Raw genomic sequence first — 15,040 nt, forward strand, 5'->3', positions numbered from 1 at the left:
CGCCGGGGATGGGCGTGCTTTAGGACGTTTCCTCCGGGCTCCTCCAGGGCCGCCGCCGGTTTGGGATGGAGACCGGGAGCGAGTGCGGCAGCCGCCCGCCCCTGGCGGCCGCGGCGCTCGGGCGCCACCCCGCGGTGCCGCTGGGCTCGGCGCGCCTGAGGGCGCCGGGGCGAGGCGGAGGACGGGGTGGCCCCGTGTGGCTGCTGGGCTCTCGAGAGCCTGTGCTGTGTGCGGAGATACTCGCGGACAGCGGCACGCACGCCATGTATGGCGCAGTACACGGTGTGACTCCTGTCTGTCCCCTGCTGTCCCGGTGGGGCCGTCCCCTCACGGCCCCTCTGAAACGGGGCAGCGGCGCTGCTTCGCACGCTCCGTTGCCAGGCTGTTGTGTCACCCGACTCTTCTGACAGCTCGTGTCCGCAGGCCGTGCCTGCCCATGGCCGGCACGGACCGATTTGCTTTTGTGCCAGGTGTGTGCTTTGGCACGGGTACCCCATCTCCCTGCCTGCCCCGCCCGCTGGCGGCACCCCCGGCAGGAGGTGGGGAAATGGCGGGGCGGCCGTGAGGCAGGTGGTGTCCCCAGGGCGGTGTGCGGCCTCGGGGAAATCCTGAGGGCCTCCAACCAGCCCTGCAAAAGCTGCGCCGTTGGGAGGGAACCAGGCTGCTTGTACGGAGCCACTCGGTCCATGCATTGCCTTGGAGGCGGCCAGTACCCGGCTTGTGCCTTGACCTTCCTAACCTGGTGTTGCTCGATGCGCACAGCACCACCTTGCCCTCCAAACTCCTACTTGCGAGCCCGCAAAAGCAGTTCCAAACATCATGGCCCAGAGGCGTAATTGCGTCATGACACTGGCATGATACTGTTTTTAGTGAAAATACCAAAGCATTTTTAAATGTTGTTGCTCAACTTTACTTTACTTGACGCTTTACTTTGCAGCCCAACACAAATGAGTAGACAGTACCCGGAGATGAAACAGATTTCCTGTTCTGCACATTCACAAATTCCATTTGCACTCTCACTTGGGATAATGCTGTGGTAAGTTTAAAAAAAAAGCACATTTTTAGAATTCTTTCTGTATTTTGGAATCAGGTTCTGATGCAAAATACAGAATGCAATGGATATGTTATCTACATCATTTGATGTCTCACATGGTGCTGGCTCTTCTGAGTGACTCTTGATGAGTATCAAACTTGTTCAGGGTGTAGTGCTAAATTTTATGCATATTTCAAACTTCTTGCTCAATAGGACTTGTAATTGTATGAGGGATACAGATCTATAGACTCCTTTAAAAGTGTCTTAAATAATAAAAAATAGTTTTTAAAAAATAGGAATGTGAGAAAAGAACTGCTTCCCAACTGGAAGATAAACCATATTTTAGTATATATCACATATATCATAATACTTTTGGAATTATTTTCTTGCCCTTTGGAAGGGCAGGACTGTATTTTACTCTTCTAGGTGTTTTGGTTGTATAAGTCCTGCTTTCACAACCCAAGACTATTGAGTGACATATTAAATACTTCTTTTATGAAAACAGATGGTCTTGAAAAGCTGCTTAGTAACCTGGTAAGGTAGATTATAACAGTATGCAATAGAAGTTTGTTCTAGTCTAAATATTCTATGTGCCTGTTGACATACAAATCTCTATTTCCATGTCCTTTTGGAAGCTGGAAAACAAACAAACCCTATAAAAACACGTTTCAGTTATTCATACTATTTCTTCCTAGCTCTGGAATCTTACTCTGTTGTTCTCAGAAAAAAAAACCACCCTGGTATTTCAGTTTGACTATCAAAGCATGTGGCAATGAAAATGCTTCTAAAACTACTACTCTGGCCAAAAATCTGCCTGTTTCATAGAAATACTGTAATGTTGCCCAAGATGCTTTTCTATCTTTTCGTTAGATCTGGATTTTTGCAATTGCACATTGCATACCCATGCAGTAGCTTTAAATAGTGCCTCTAAGATGTGGCAATAGAAGAAGCAGTTTCACTGCTTTCAGGGACAGCAGTGCTGCTTATGCTCCAGGATGTCCTGGAAAGGGTTTTGTACCTTCTGCTAAAAGCAGTACAAAATTCACACTGAAGAGAGCCAGACTGCAATCTGAATAATGGTTCCCCATATAACCTAATGGATTAATCACACTAAGACAGTTTTTCTAAATTAGAAAGAAACATGCAAACGTTTAAAAGGTCATCTTTACAGTTCTTGACAATGACTCAATATCAACTTTTGCAAGTGTTGCAGTTGCTGCTGCCTTTTTTCCCACAAGATAGCAGCACTGCAACTATGAATGAGCAAAGGACCTGTGAACCCATCTCACCAAAATTCAGAAAGGCCACCTGGTTTATTTACTCTTTAGGAAGCTGCAGCTCAGAATCACAGGGAAGTTTCTTAAACACCAGGATGGAGTGCAAACACCAGTAAAAATAATAAAATCTACATTTACATTTTACTTTGACAGACCAATCTCCTTATGAAAAAGCACATCAGATGTCTTGAAACCATTTGCAAAACTAAAATGTTGTGTGCATAAATGTATTTCTGACTGTGTATGTGTATGCATACAGTAATAATCTTGTCTTGTTATTGTATATAGCAAAACTCTTTGAAGTGGTTAGGTGTTTGTTTATGCTTCCCCTGGTTTCACCACTCACCTGGTTTCACCACTTTTCCTCGTGCTTTTAGCTGCACTTATTGATTGTCATTGTTCAAAAGTGATCGCATGATGAAGGAGGAACCCCTTTGCCAACACTCAGATATTGCCAGGGGGAGGTGAACTCCCCACTGCACTCACTCTGTCCTGCATGATTGTGTAACCCACATCAAAGTCTCCTAAAGTAAATATGTATGTATACAGTAATGATTTGGGTTGGGTCAGGTGTGCACCTCGGAGGCAAATCTCCCAATTGTCCCAGCTTGGCAAGCTTTGCTTCACCACATACCAGGCATGGAACACCTGGTTGCACTTTGGGAATATCCATTGCAGAAGCACAACTGAGGCACTGCAGCCACAAATGGGCACACAGCCTCTGTGATCAGGTTGGAGTTGGCAAAAGTTAACCCGGGGCACAGCACGGATGTCATGGCATCAGCACCAGCTGTTTGGCCCAGAGACCCTCTCCTGTCAGTCTCCACTGCTTGCTAATATACACAAAGCCTTAGTGGCCTAGATGGAGACTTCAAATCAGAAAGGAAAATTTTTTATAAGCTAACAAGTGGTAGCAGAGAAAAGGGACAGAAATGATGGAAGAACAAACCATATAACCTGGCTGATGATCTTTTTAATGTGAAATTGCAGATATCCTAGGGCCATTAGGCAATATTTACCGGAGTTCAGGAAGGGGCATGCTGCCATTTGCATGGTGGAAACAGTAAAGCTCTTTAAAATACATCAGTATGGTCTTGAAATAGCATATTTATAGAGAAGCTGAAAAAAAAGACACTTCATTCAGTAAAAGAAAAATTACAGTGGGTGGAATCTAGTCTGTACACACCCACATCTTTATAAAGAGTGTGATTCTTTTTGAGTTTTGACTCCCAAGGAACATATGCATATACATGTAAAATACGCATTTATACAGACATATTCTTTTTCTTTTTATGACTATTCATATATTTTTCCTCTTTTTACCCAGGAACTCCAAGGACAATTTCTTTTTGTGAAGAAATCAGTCAGTGCTGTGGAATTACATCGGATTTAGCCTTGCTTATTTTTCCTATTATTGTCAACACAACATATGCCAACTCTTTTGGGCTGTCAACCTCATCTCTTACATCAAGGAAACTGAATCATGTACCTTGGCATAAAAAAATTAACAGAGCTTGTATGAATATATTTTGATAATGTCCTTGAGATTCCTGAATACACAAACAAGCAGGAACAGTACGTACATTTCTTTTTCTTTTGCTGTTTGAAATGCCATGCCACCAGTGACCATTTGTACTTAGCTGAAATTGCACCACTGGATTTTAGCATCACAGTAAATAAATAAATGAATTAATAAACAGGTGGTTCTGAGTGCAGTTGAACTAATGAAGCCAGGTTTCCTATCAAGTTATAACTTGTAGTTCTGCTTGTTCACATCTGATAAAATGAAAGCTCTGCTTTAAATTTTCCTGGTCTTGCAAAATGCTTTTCTCTTGTATGCATTTTCAGCACCAAGGGATAAGCAATGTTCCCCATAGCAGTGACTCTAATTCTGGGGTTTCCTCTTTACAAGATGAACTAACTCAAGGAAAATTTTTAAGAGCTTCTCTGTTGAATTTGACCGAGATTGGCCAAAGATTCAACAATACTGGGGAGGAGGGAGAGGTAGAATTATGTTTGCACACACAGAGACATAAAGGCAGAGGCACCCTCATCTCCCCAGGAAATTGTGCTAAGCAGTATATCTTTATTTCAAGAAAACAGAAAAGATCAGTGTGCTATTACCCATCTCCTTTTAACTTCAATTGAGTAATTTTTCATTAGGGGCACTGGAACAACCATTCAGGCCAAAAGCAGCAGAGAATACTGACAAGTCTGACAGTGAGTGCTTCCCTTTGAGGTAAGATACAATTTGCTTTATTTTTTTAGCAAAAATATCAGAAGAATTCAACCAAACTTGACAAAGCAGTGATTTCTGACTGTTCTGACAGCCAGACATGGCAAGGTAGTTGCAAGTCTGGTCAAAGGTATTTAAGCTTTCACAATGTTTGGTGACATATTAACAATATTTGACTTTACGCCTACAAGACAGCTGCTGAAGTATGAACTGCTATTGCTTCATTAAAGGTTTCTGTATCTGTTACAAGCAGTAGATTAAACTCTTGGGGGTGGGAGAGGGAGTGGCATTTCAAAATGAACAGCATATCACAGAAGAAAATGGACAGAAGAATTACCACTAAAGAAAATGATGAAAATTGTAAAATACAAATGCCTTCCATACAAGAATTAAACCACCAGTAGGTTATGCTACACCTTGTCTGGAAACAGCATGCATCACTTACTATGAAATGGTTCTCTGATCCATTAACATAATCACTCTTTCAATACTTCAAAGAGTCTACATAAAAGAGGGAAAGTGGCTTTTTACTTGGGCCAGCAATGATAGGACAAGTAGGTTTAGATTAACAGAGATTCAGATTAGATGTAAGGAAGCAATTCTTTACTCAGAGGGTGGTAAGGCACTGGAATGGGGTGTCCAGAGAAGCTGTGGATGTCCCATTCCTGGAAGTATTCAAGGCCATGTTGGATGCAACCTGAACAACCCGTTCTAGGGAAAGGTGTCCCTGCCCATCACAGGACCGTTGGGATTTGATGATCATGAAGTTGCCTTCTAACCCAAACCACTCTACGATTCTACAATTCTGTGATCTTGACATATTTCTTCTGTCACAACTGGCTGAAATTAAGCTCCTTGTTTATGAGCTACTGGATGGAGAAAGTGTCATGGTATGGCCTGTCAGAAGGACAACACACAGACAACTTGGGAGCATAAACTTTGTGTTCTTAGGAAATAAGGCTGAAAATACACTAAAAATATTTGGGGATAACTATTTTATAAGAGATGGTTGTCTGGACCTGTTTTTTAGGACTTCAGGTACAAAGTTTCTTTTAAACTAGAAAAAAATAATCTGCAGAAGAACAGTAGTTTTCTAACAACATTTATGTTTTTTAGAACATATGTCATATTTAAGCCAACTGAATTATGTCTGGGTAAACTGATGTTTAGTTGCCCAACTTGGAATGCTGCTGTGTTCTAGAAAGTTTCTACATATATACAATAACTTCTATGATTCCATGCTGCTCTGCCTGAGTAAAATGGCCACAGATAAAAAGCAAACAAGGAGTTTGGGACCAGACAGGTGACCTGATTTTCATAGTTGCTACATATTCAGGCAGCTGTACATGGTAGCTTTCCTGGGCCATTTTTTTTTAAAAGAGTTCTCCTTGTCTAAGGCCTGAAAATCTTTGAAAATACTCACTTAGCTTTTTGCATCCATCATATTTTGTTTCAGCTCTGTGCTATATTTGCCTCCAATTAATACTTTAAAAAAAATCTTTTCCTGTTTTAATTGGCTTATAGAAAGCTTTTGGTAGACTATACCCAAAAAAAAAAAACCCCAAAAAAAACCACCCCAAAACCAAAAATTAAAGTTTTCCAACACATTTATATTACCATTCCTGAACACTTGAAACACTATCAGCATATGGAGATTTAAGTTTTCTTGTTCCATTTTAAAACACTGGGGGATTGTGTATCTTAAAACCACTATCTAGAGTAAAATTTGTTAAAAAAATTTGAGTTTAGTGAAGTTTCCATAAAATTGAAGAGATTTCCTTCCTTGGTTTAAAAATTTCAAATTACAAACATATGAGCAGATTATACACTTTCTTATTGTTGTTACTGTTGTATTGTAACTGGGAAATCTGTAAAATACTGAAACAGTATTCATTTTTACATTCTAACAGATTTCCACCTTTGTCTCAGATTGTAGTTCGGTTTCATAAGGGTAATTTCATCCTCAGATTCTTAATGAAGAGAGCTGTAGTTGTTTTAAACTAAATTCTTTGGATATAAGTAGACATTAGACTGATTTACAATTGCTAATTTGTACTAAGACTGAAAATTCTTGCGTTCTTGATACCTGTTTTAGGTACTTTTTTGTTTTGAACAGCATTCTGTTCACTGTTTAAACACAATTAGTATGTTTTTTAAGAATTGTGTTCCTTTGTTTCTGATTTATATGGTTGAGGATAATTTCAGTTGTTGAAGAGCTTCTTCCATTGCACAGGCACAGTGGTTTCCATGATGATTTCCTTAAGGTCTCACAGAAAAACTTGAGTTCTGTGCTTGTAAATTCTGACAGGATGCTATGCACAGGCCCTCCACAAGCCTTCAGGAAGATGAATGGTCAGAGCAGGTTGTCTGTGATGATCCTTTTTCCATTCAAGGCCAGAATCAGGAGCCAGATCCTTTTGTAATGGGCAAAGGAGAGTCTCGTGAGAGTCACCAATAGAAGTGATCTCAGATGGGGCACAGGAGCAATACCTCCCATACTCTGATGAATCCAGGTTCTCCCCTCTACTCTGCTCTGGTGAGACTCCACCTGCAGGGCTTCATCCAGCTCTGGGATACCCAACACAAGACATTGATCTGTTGGAATGAGTCCAGATGAGGAACTCTAAGTTATTCGGGATGGAGCACCTCTCCTTTGAAAAATGCTGAAAGAACTGAGATTGTTCAGCCTGGAAAAGAGAAGGCTTTGTTGTGACCTAATTGTGGCCTTCCAGTACCTGAAGGAAACTTAGAGGAAGGATGGGGCAATACAATATATAAGAGCATGGAGTGACAGTACAAGGGGAAATGGGTTCAGACTGCAAGAGAGTAGGCTTAGATTAGACAATATTAAAAAGTTCTTTATTGTGAGGGTGGTGAGGCACTGGGACAGATTTCACAGGGAAGATGTGGATGCCCCGACCCTGGAAGTGTTTATGGCCAAGTTGGATGGGGCTTTGAGCAATCTGTTCTAATGGAAGGTGTCCCTGCCCACGGCAGGGGGACTGGAACTAGATGGCCTTGAGGGTTCCCTTTCACCCCAAACCATTCTATGATTCTATGGTACGTTCCTTCAGACTTTGAACAATCTATAATGGACTTTGGTGAAATCAGCTTTGGGCCCTTAGATTGCTTAAACTGCAGCGAAGCATTTGTGCCGGGACTACCCGTCTTCCTGGCAACTGGGCGGGGTTTCTCCGTGATTTTGCAGCTTCAGGTCTCCACCAAGGCAGTGGAAGCACAATTTCTCTGTGGCCTAGAAGCAGCAAAAGGTTGAAAAAAGGTTGAAAAATCGGTGAAACCGAGCATCCACCAGACCGAGGACAGACAGACGAACAGGTACACTTGCTGTAAAGCGGCGTATTTGGAGCCACGTCCGCGGCAGGTGCAGCCCCCGGCGGGATTCCCCGGGCCGCGGGAATCCCTCCTCCGGCGGACAGCGCGCGTCACCCGGGCGGCGCGGCCGAGGCCCGGCCCCCTCGATCCGGGTACCGCCGCCCCCTGTGCCGCGGCGGGAGAGCTGCGGCTCCTGCGCCGGACGCTCGCTGCTCCCGGCCCGGCCCGGCCCGGCCGTGCGTACGTACCGGGGCGGCGCTGGGCTCGGGGCCGGCGCTGCCGGGGCGGCCGGGGCTGGGGCGGCTGAGGGGCGGGCGGGACGGAGGTGGGCGCGGGGCTCCGGCAGCCCCTCGGCGCCGTGGGGCTGGGGGACCGGCGGGACGCCCCTCCGGGCGGCGCTCCGGCCTGACAGCTGGGTTTCCGCCTCTCGGCGGTGTCGGAAAATCCGATTATATGAGTTTCTCGCATTAAAACAAACAAATCCCAGGATGCCGGGAGGGTTAAGAGTGAAGGCTGCGGTCCTGCCCACGTGCCAGCGCCTCTCACACCCCCAAATCCACTTTTGTCTTGTTTTTGCAGCCTTGTATTGCAGAACCTACAAAAAGTATAACTTTGTGTCAGCAGTTCTTCCTGCCTTACACCTTGCTGATTTCAGAGCAGAGCAAGTCGCTTGCGTAGAGCAGGGGGAAACGTCTTAAACTCTGTTATTGTTGTCTCACAATTCTAGGAGCGTGCAGAAATGTCTCCCTTCGAAAATAAAGGACTAATACTGGGCATAGTGGCAGGAACTGCTGGATTGAGCCTGGTGCTCGTTTGGTACCGCAAGATCCGAAAGCCTGGTGCAGCTGTGCGTATACGTGCGTTCCAGGATATAGGTAACAAAATTCATTCTGTGGGCTTGCAAAACGAGGCTCCCAATGAGCAAGGAGCAGTAATGGTTTTACATGGAAGGCAACTGCAGATACTAGAAAAATTGAATGGCCTACTACTAAGTGTGGATGAACTGAAGAGAGAGGTGGAATTTCTGAAAGAAGCTATTCCAAAACTTGAAGAGCTTGTTCGAAATGAGCTCCAAGGAAAGGGTGATGCTCAGAGAGTTAGCCCATCACACAGAGCAACAAGGCGAAGAAAAGCAGAGACAGCTTCTGGTGCAAGAGAAACTACCAGCTCTGAGGAGGCGGAAAGTGAAGGAGGGTGAGTTAATAATTTGTATATTCTACTGTACACATGCAGTGCAAGTTACATCATTACCTATATGAAACTGTAAACAGGAGCTCTTTAAAGGTTTTGCATAGATTTTATACATCTGGGGGAAAAAAATACAATCGTTCAGATTAGCAGTTTTTGTATCAGCGAAGACTCTTGGTGACCATCTCTGAATCTGCACTGTAGCTGAAGTTAGCATAATGCCAAGCATAATCCAGATTTATTCTTTGTTTTTTTAAGAGTGTGTTTGGTAACCCTGATGCAGTATTGCTACATAGCTATGCAATGAGAGGCAAAGTTCAGAATAATGGTGTAATTTTAAAAGTGCTTCTAGTGCAAAGTGTGTCTTTGGCAGAGTTCGTTCAAAGTGTACAAATGTGCTTTTCCTGATAATTGTTTTTAATCAGCTTCACAGATAAGTTATTACCGTGTTCTGCCTAGAGGCATTGCATCCAGTGGCAGCTACGTCTGAGCAGAACCTCTATACAAGGGGCAGTGTTTATGTATATGTGCTGTTGTGTTCACTTTCTGGTGGCTCAAAAAGTGACCCTGAGGAATTTAGGGTACTGACTCAGTAAGGCAGAAAGTTCCTAGTTTTGACCACATCTTGTAGTCACGTTGTAGTTAATGGGATCTTTTATCCTCATGAGTTGAGGAAAACACTGCAGGATGATGTACCAGCAGTCCAGGAGAGGCACTGTATTTTTGTCTTGACGTTAATCTCCTGTAATTACAACTTTGTTTTGGTATAATCAGATTAGATACTTACATGCAATTTACTAATACTATGTTTATAGCAACTGAGTTTTTTGAGCTGCTTTCTCAGCTGCTTAAACATCTGTGTAGGCAGCACTATGTCTGTAAATTGCCCATCTTATGTCACTTTTCTCTTTAAAAGTATTTTAACTAACTAATATTCTGAAGACAGCTAACATGCTGCATATTAATAAAATTCTATATTTAAGAGTTTCTCCACATTCATTCTCAGTTCCTGTGAGCAGAATTTCTTTTTGTGTTACATCTCAGCCCACATGGTTCGCAAGTCTTATATTTTGATACCATATTTTAAGACCTGTCAGTTCTATTATGACCCAGTTCTTTATTTTAGGTATTCAGGATTGGCATAAGTGTTCAACAACTTTCCTCCTTTATCTGGTATGGAAACTTCTTGGTTCTCTTAGCTTCTTAGATTATTTCATCCATTGGTTGATTTGCAAAGGCCTTCATGAATAAAATATTCAGAGATGCAGATAAAGAGACCAGTTTATGAATTACCAGGACCACAGATACAATGCAGGGGTTATTTCACATGTAACATTTGAGAAAATCTTGTTTTCTGATAGGAATGATGTATTGCTCTTTGAGAACAAGCCAAGGAAACTTATGTGCTCAGGTTCTTCTGTGTGACGAAGAAGCTGATGCCGTGATCCAATACAAGTGATTATAGTGTGCAAGAGCATTGAATGTGTCCTTAAGAGAGGCCTTCTCTGACAAGTATTTGTGTACAGTCAGAAGCAAAGAAGATAATTCAAGGTTATAGTTAGCATTAGTCATTTGGCTATGTTCTTTCCCAATGCTGTTTTTCAATCTCTTTTGAAAAGAGGTGGGTTTTTTTCCTATTAACACTTGTACTTGATGTGCTTGTTTTTCATATCTTCTCTAAATTTGAGATAATTTGATTTCATTTAAGTAAATAGTATTTTTCCTTCCTCTTGCTAATAGATTATTAATCCTAATATATTTTTCTGAGGTCTTCTGTAACTGTAATGACTATCGTGCATGGCCAGGAGGGTCAATAGCAACACTTGGGTTTTTTCCAGTTACTGTACATCACCACTTCATATGCTGTAGACATTACACCATGTTCATTGTTTTATACTCTTCTGTGAATTCCACACACAGTGGTGCATTCAGGTGCTTGTTTGTACACTACAGAAAAAAAATTGCTCTTTGTTACTGATAAAAGATTTTTTCACCTTTATGTACTCCCATCTAAAGTACATGCAGTGTGTTTCGCTGCCTCAGCAGTAATGTAATGATCTAGAAGATAGGATTTTGCTTGAGTTAAGCAAACTTCTGGTTTTAATTGACAAATGTGCAGATGCTGGCAATTGACAGATAAACTAATCTGAAGAGTTTTATGGATCTGTGCTGTATGACTACATTGGTTTCAGGTTTGTAAACTTTTTCCAGAGAAGGTTTTAATACTATTTAGTTTCTTCATTAAATATTGGAAGCTGACAGCCTCTGATAAGGCCCTCACTGCTCTGATCTGCTCTGGGCATTCTCAATGTCACTGTTAGTATTCAACACCTTGGGAAGAGAGGCTTTCTGTTTTGCCTTTCAAAAATTATGTATTTCAGTGAGTGGAGAAATATCACATGTATTTTAATAAATGAGCTATATTTTTACGTAATGACAGTCAGAATGAAAGGTGCACTGAATGGATGAGACATTAAATGGCAATAAGTCTGCGGTTTCTAGTTTGTGCTTTTCTTGGGTTTTTTTTTGGTTTTTTTTTTTTTTTTTTTGCTTGTTTTATTTGTTTGTTTTGGTTTGGTTTTCTGGGGTTTTTTAAAATTTTTTGTTTTGTTTTGTTTTGTTTTTTACTTTGTTTCAGTTCTGGTAATGTCCTAGTGAAAACTACAATTTTTATCATTTGAGAATGTATAACAAGCACTCATTCATTTACAAATACAATAAATTGTGTCTAGATGATCATCTGGAATGGAACATGTCACCGAATTCTCCTCTTTGTGATTTTCAAGCTGTTTCCTCCCTGATATGGCAGTGATGAACTCTGGACATCAGTGTCGTGTGTGGCACCTGTCTTCAGCTGGCCCAGCATCCAAGCTCTTCAAATTGCATTTGGCATCAGGCACCAGGAAGATTCACTGCAGTAAATTCTTTTCTGACAGATGTTCTATTTATAATTTTTCCTTGAAATAGTTTAGTCAACAGGAAAAAAAAATTTCCCTTGCCTGCTTCTGAGTATCACTTTGCTTAGCATTTTCTAATTTATTTTGCTGTGCGTTTCTTTTAAATGCAACTTTCAGTTGGCTTAAGAATTCAATTTGCCAGTTTCTCTTGAAAGCCACTTATCATTACTGATGGATATGCTGGATCATACAGCACAAATTTGATCCAGATCCATCTGTGACATGCAATCACCTTCCTGTGGAATTAGCCAGAGCAGATGAGAGGGTGTTTGTGTCAGCTTATGGCTTTTTCCTAAGTTGGCAGGGAGACGATGGATGATATTTGATCTGTCTAAAAGCTGAAGTGTTGTGGACAAATGATACCTGGTTAGGCCCAGAGTCTGCCAATTTACAGACACCCCAACACAGTTTTTGAACCACCCAAATGTGTTTATACCACAAGGGTGTTTTATTTATACTATGTAGCTCAGGGTTTGTTTTAATCTGGTACTAGGTACTGGGATTTACTGAACTGCTTAGCCACGGTGGGGTGAGTCTTCAGCACAGTTGCCATTTGTTCTTTGAACTTTGAACAGTCCACTGTGATACAACTGAGTCCTGTTGGTTGATCGTTGCTCCTCACATTCTTATCACTGTTTTTCTCTTTTATTTAAAATCTCTCGGTAATAAAGGTGAAAACAAGTTGGCACTGACTCTAGACATTTTTTAAATGTTTTTCCATTTTCTCAAATATTGATCAATGTGTTTGTCACTTGTAAATACTCACTTTTCTGTTTATCATCTGATAAAACCTCTTGCAGGAAAATACCAAGTAAAATTGCAGATTTGTATTGTATGGAATATTTGTAAAACAAACCATAATGACTGTTCCTTGTTTTCTTTTATTTCATTTTTGGAGTAGTGTTATCAGTTCTTAAAGTCCTGGAGTTTTTAAACTGTGTTAAGAAGAATCTCCACTTCTGTTTGTGTCAGTACTGATTTTTAGTGCTTTAGAATGTATAGATGTATAAGACTGTTAGCTGCTTTATTACTCAACAAGTAAATTGAAATTTATGGTGTTCTATTCAGCATTTAAGAAGATTTAAATTCTTTGAGGGTTCATAAAGCAGGTAGAGGAGGTAGGAGAGAATTTGCCAGGACACTGGAGATGAGAGAGAATGGGTAAGAAATGACCCTACCCTCTCTGCTGTCTGAAATTAGCTCCTAATGGCTTCACATGATCTGTTAGATAGTGACCTGTTTCACACCTTTTTTATGAGTCTCCAAAAAAATATGACTTACCTCATGTCATGTGAATTTGATGTTTGGCCTCAATTTGATGTTTTGTCATGACATTTAATATAGTGCTGCTGGAAATCTCTGCTGAGTTTGTTTGGACTGACAGCCCAATGTCAACCCAACCTTGCATTTGTCATGCAGCCATTATATTTTTGCTGGGAGAATTGCGTTTTCTAATAATCATTTTTGTCTGTTATCTAACACTGGAATAGTAGTGATCATAGAAATTTTAGCAGATGTTTATGCAGCAAAGGTAAAAGATGCAACATCCACACTGACTTCCAAACACTGATTCCTCACTTTCATATCTACCTGATTAGGTAGCATTTGATGCATTGCCCAAATTCCTATAGCTAAGGATATTGTCTTTACTGCTTAGTTGTTGCTCTTTTATATTATCTAGCATCCTTATTTTAGGTCCTCAGCACATTTATCTTTCTATTAGGGGGAATGGAGCATCTAAACCGTGTGAGGGAAGATACTTTCCAAACATACTTCACATCATAAGAGTTTTATATTGGAGCTAAAAGCTTGTCCCACTCCTCAGGAACTCCTTTGTACATTTGATTAAGTTTGGGCTCTTAAAAATGCAACCATCATATATTTCTGCGCCCATTTCAAAATAACTATGAAAGAGCAATATGCTATGTTTTTAATCACACTTCAGAAAATGAAACTAAGTGTTCAGTGACTGAATTAGTCTCTACAAGATACAGCATAGGATGTGTCATCAACTTCTGCAATAAGATTATGTGAAGCAAGTCTGTAGAAACATACGAAGTTTCCCATCTCTGTTCTGTTCCATGATATTTTTCAGTCTGAACATGTACACGTGGACTGTGTGTATATTGTTTTATCCATATGTATTTTTGACTCCTCTTTCCTGTGTCACTGGGTTATTTTGCAGCAAAACTGTTGTGCCAGACCTAGCACTTCTGCAGCAGTTCATAAGCAGTTGTCCCTTTACAGGCTGTAGGTGTATCTGCTCTGATACACTGATCTGTTCTGAAAGCAACATATTGAAAACAGAATATTTGATAGCCATTATTAATAACTTTCCTTTTGACTGCTAGCATTCTGTCCTGGTTATATTTCTGAAAAAATAAATAGATTTTATTTATTCAGACTGTCATGGCCTACTTTGAATATTCAGTTACCTAATATGTATAGTACCATTCCATGCTTTTTGTACTCATAGTAACCATTCAGAAAATCTCTGAAACTGGCATATGATAGGTTTACATTATTACTTCTCCCCAGAAAAGTATTTTCAAAAGTGGAAATGCAAAAGATGAGGCTTCTCTGCCCATTTCTAGTACATAAGCAAAAGGCTACTTTTTAAAACAATGCCATCCACTGCTCCTCTTTGAAATCGAAGTACCCTAATGAACTCTCAGCACTTTGGACAGTAAGGCCACCTGCTTATCTCTGAGTGATATTTATGCTTTTACAAATATGTCTTTGCCCTTGACCTTTGCCTTGTGCTGAGTACTTGTGTACTAAGCATCATTAATTAATATCATCTCTTTTCCAGTTTCAGATATTCTGAACTTCAAAATGTTCGGAGGAAATAAGGAATTTGTAACAATGGTGTTATTTTTATTGGCTTGTATTTAGATCTTAAAAGTGTTTAAGAAAATATTGTATAAATGATTGTTATGGCACTTATATTTTGGTTAGTAAGCTCATTTCTTTTTCAAAAAATAGGGAAATTGAGGTAGAGAGTTGAAGAGGCCTA

At 40.8% G+C, this 15,040-nt stretch overlaps 1 protein-coding gene and 1 long non-coding RNA gene across 7 annotated transcripts in view; both read left to right on the plus strand.

Moving 5' to 3' along the window:
• The first annotated feature begins 238 nt into the window (after nucleotides 1-238).
• Nucleotides 239-3,955, plus strand: LOC306816069. The gene is made up of 3 exons (XR_013777565.1): nucleotides 239-470; nucleotides 938-1,036; nucleotides 3,638-3,955. It is a non-coding gene; the product is annotated as an uncharacterized lncRNA (long non-coding RNA).
• Nucleotides 3,956-4,473: 518 nt separating this feature from the next.
• Nucleotides 4,474-15,040, plus strand: part of RMDN2 (regulator of microtubule dynamics 2) — a 52,879-nt gene continuing 42,312 nt past the window's right edge. Inside the window, exons 1-3 of one of the 6 annotated variants that reach the window (XM_079332450.1) lie at nucleotides 4,474-4,549; nucleotides 7,755-7,882; nucleotides 8,607-9,073. In XM_079332450.1, the coding sequence (XP_079188576.1) occupies nucleotides 8,619-9,073 (455 nt within the window). In that variant the 5' untranslated portion in view covers nucleotides 4,474-4,549; nucleotides 7,755-7,882; nucleotides 8,607-8,618. Of the gene's footprint in view, nucleotides 4,550-7,738; nucleotides 7,883-7,968; nucleotides 8,124-8,221; nucleotides 9,074-15,040 lie in introns of those variants that run through there. The other 5 variants (XM_079332451.1, XM_079332454.1, XM_079332455.1 and 2 more) reach the window with 5 other exon arrangements.

This window comes from Erithacus rubecula (genome assembly GCF_903797595.1).
Source record: "Erithacus rubecula genome assembly, chromosome: 2".
NCBI classification, from domain to species: domain Eukaryota; kingdom Metazoa; phylum Chordata; class Aves; order Passeriformes; family Muscicapidae; genus Erithacus; species Erithacus rubecula.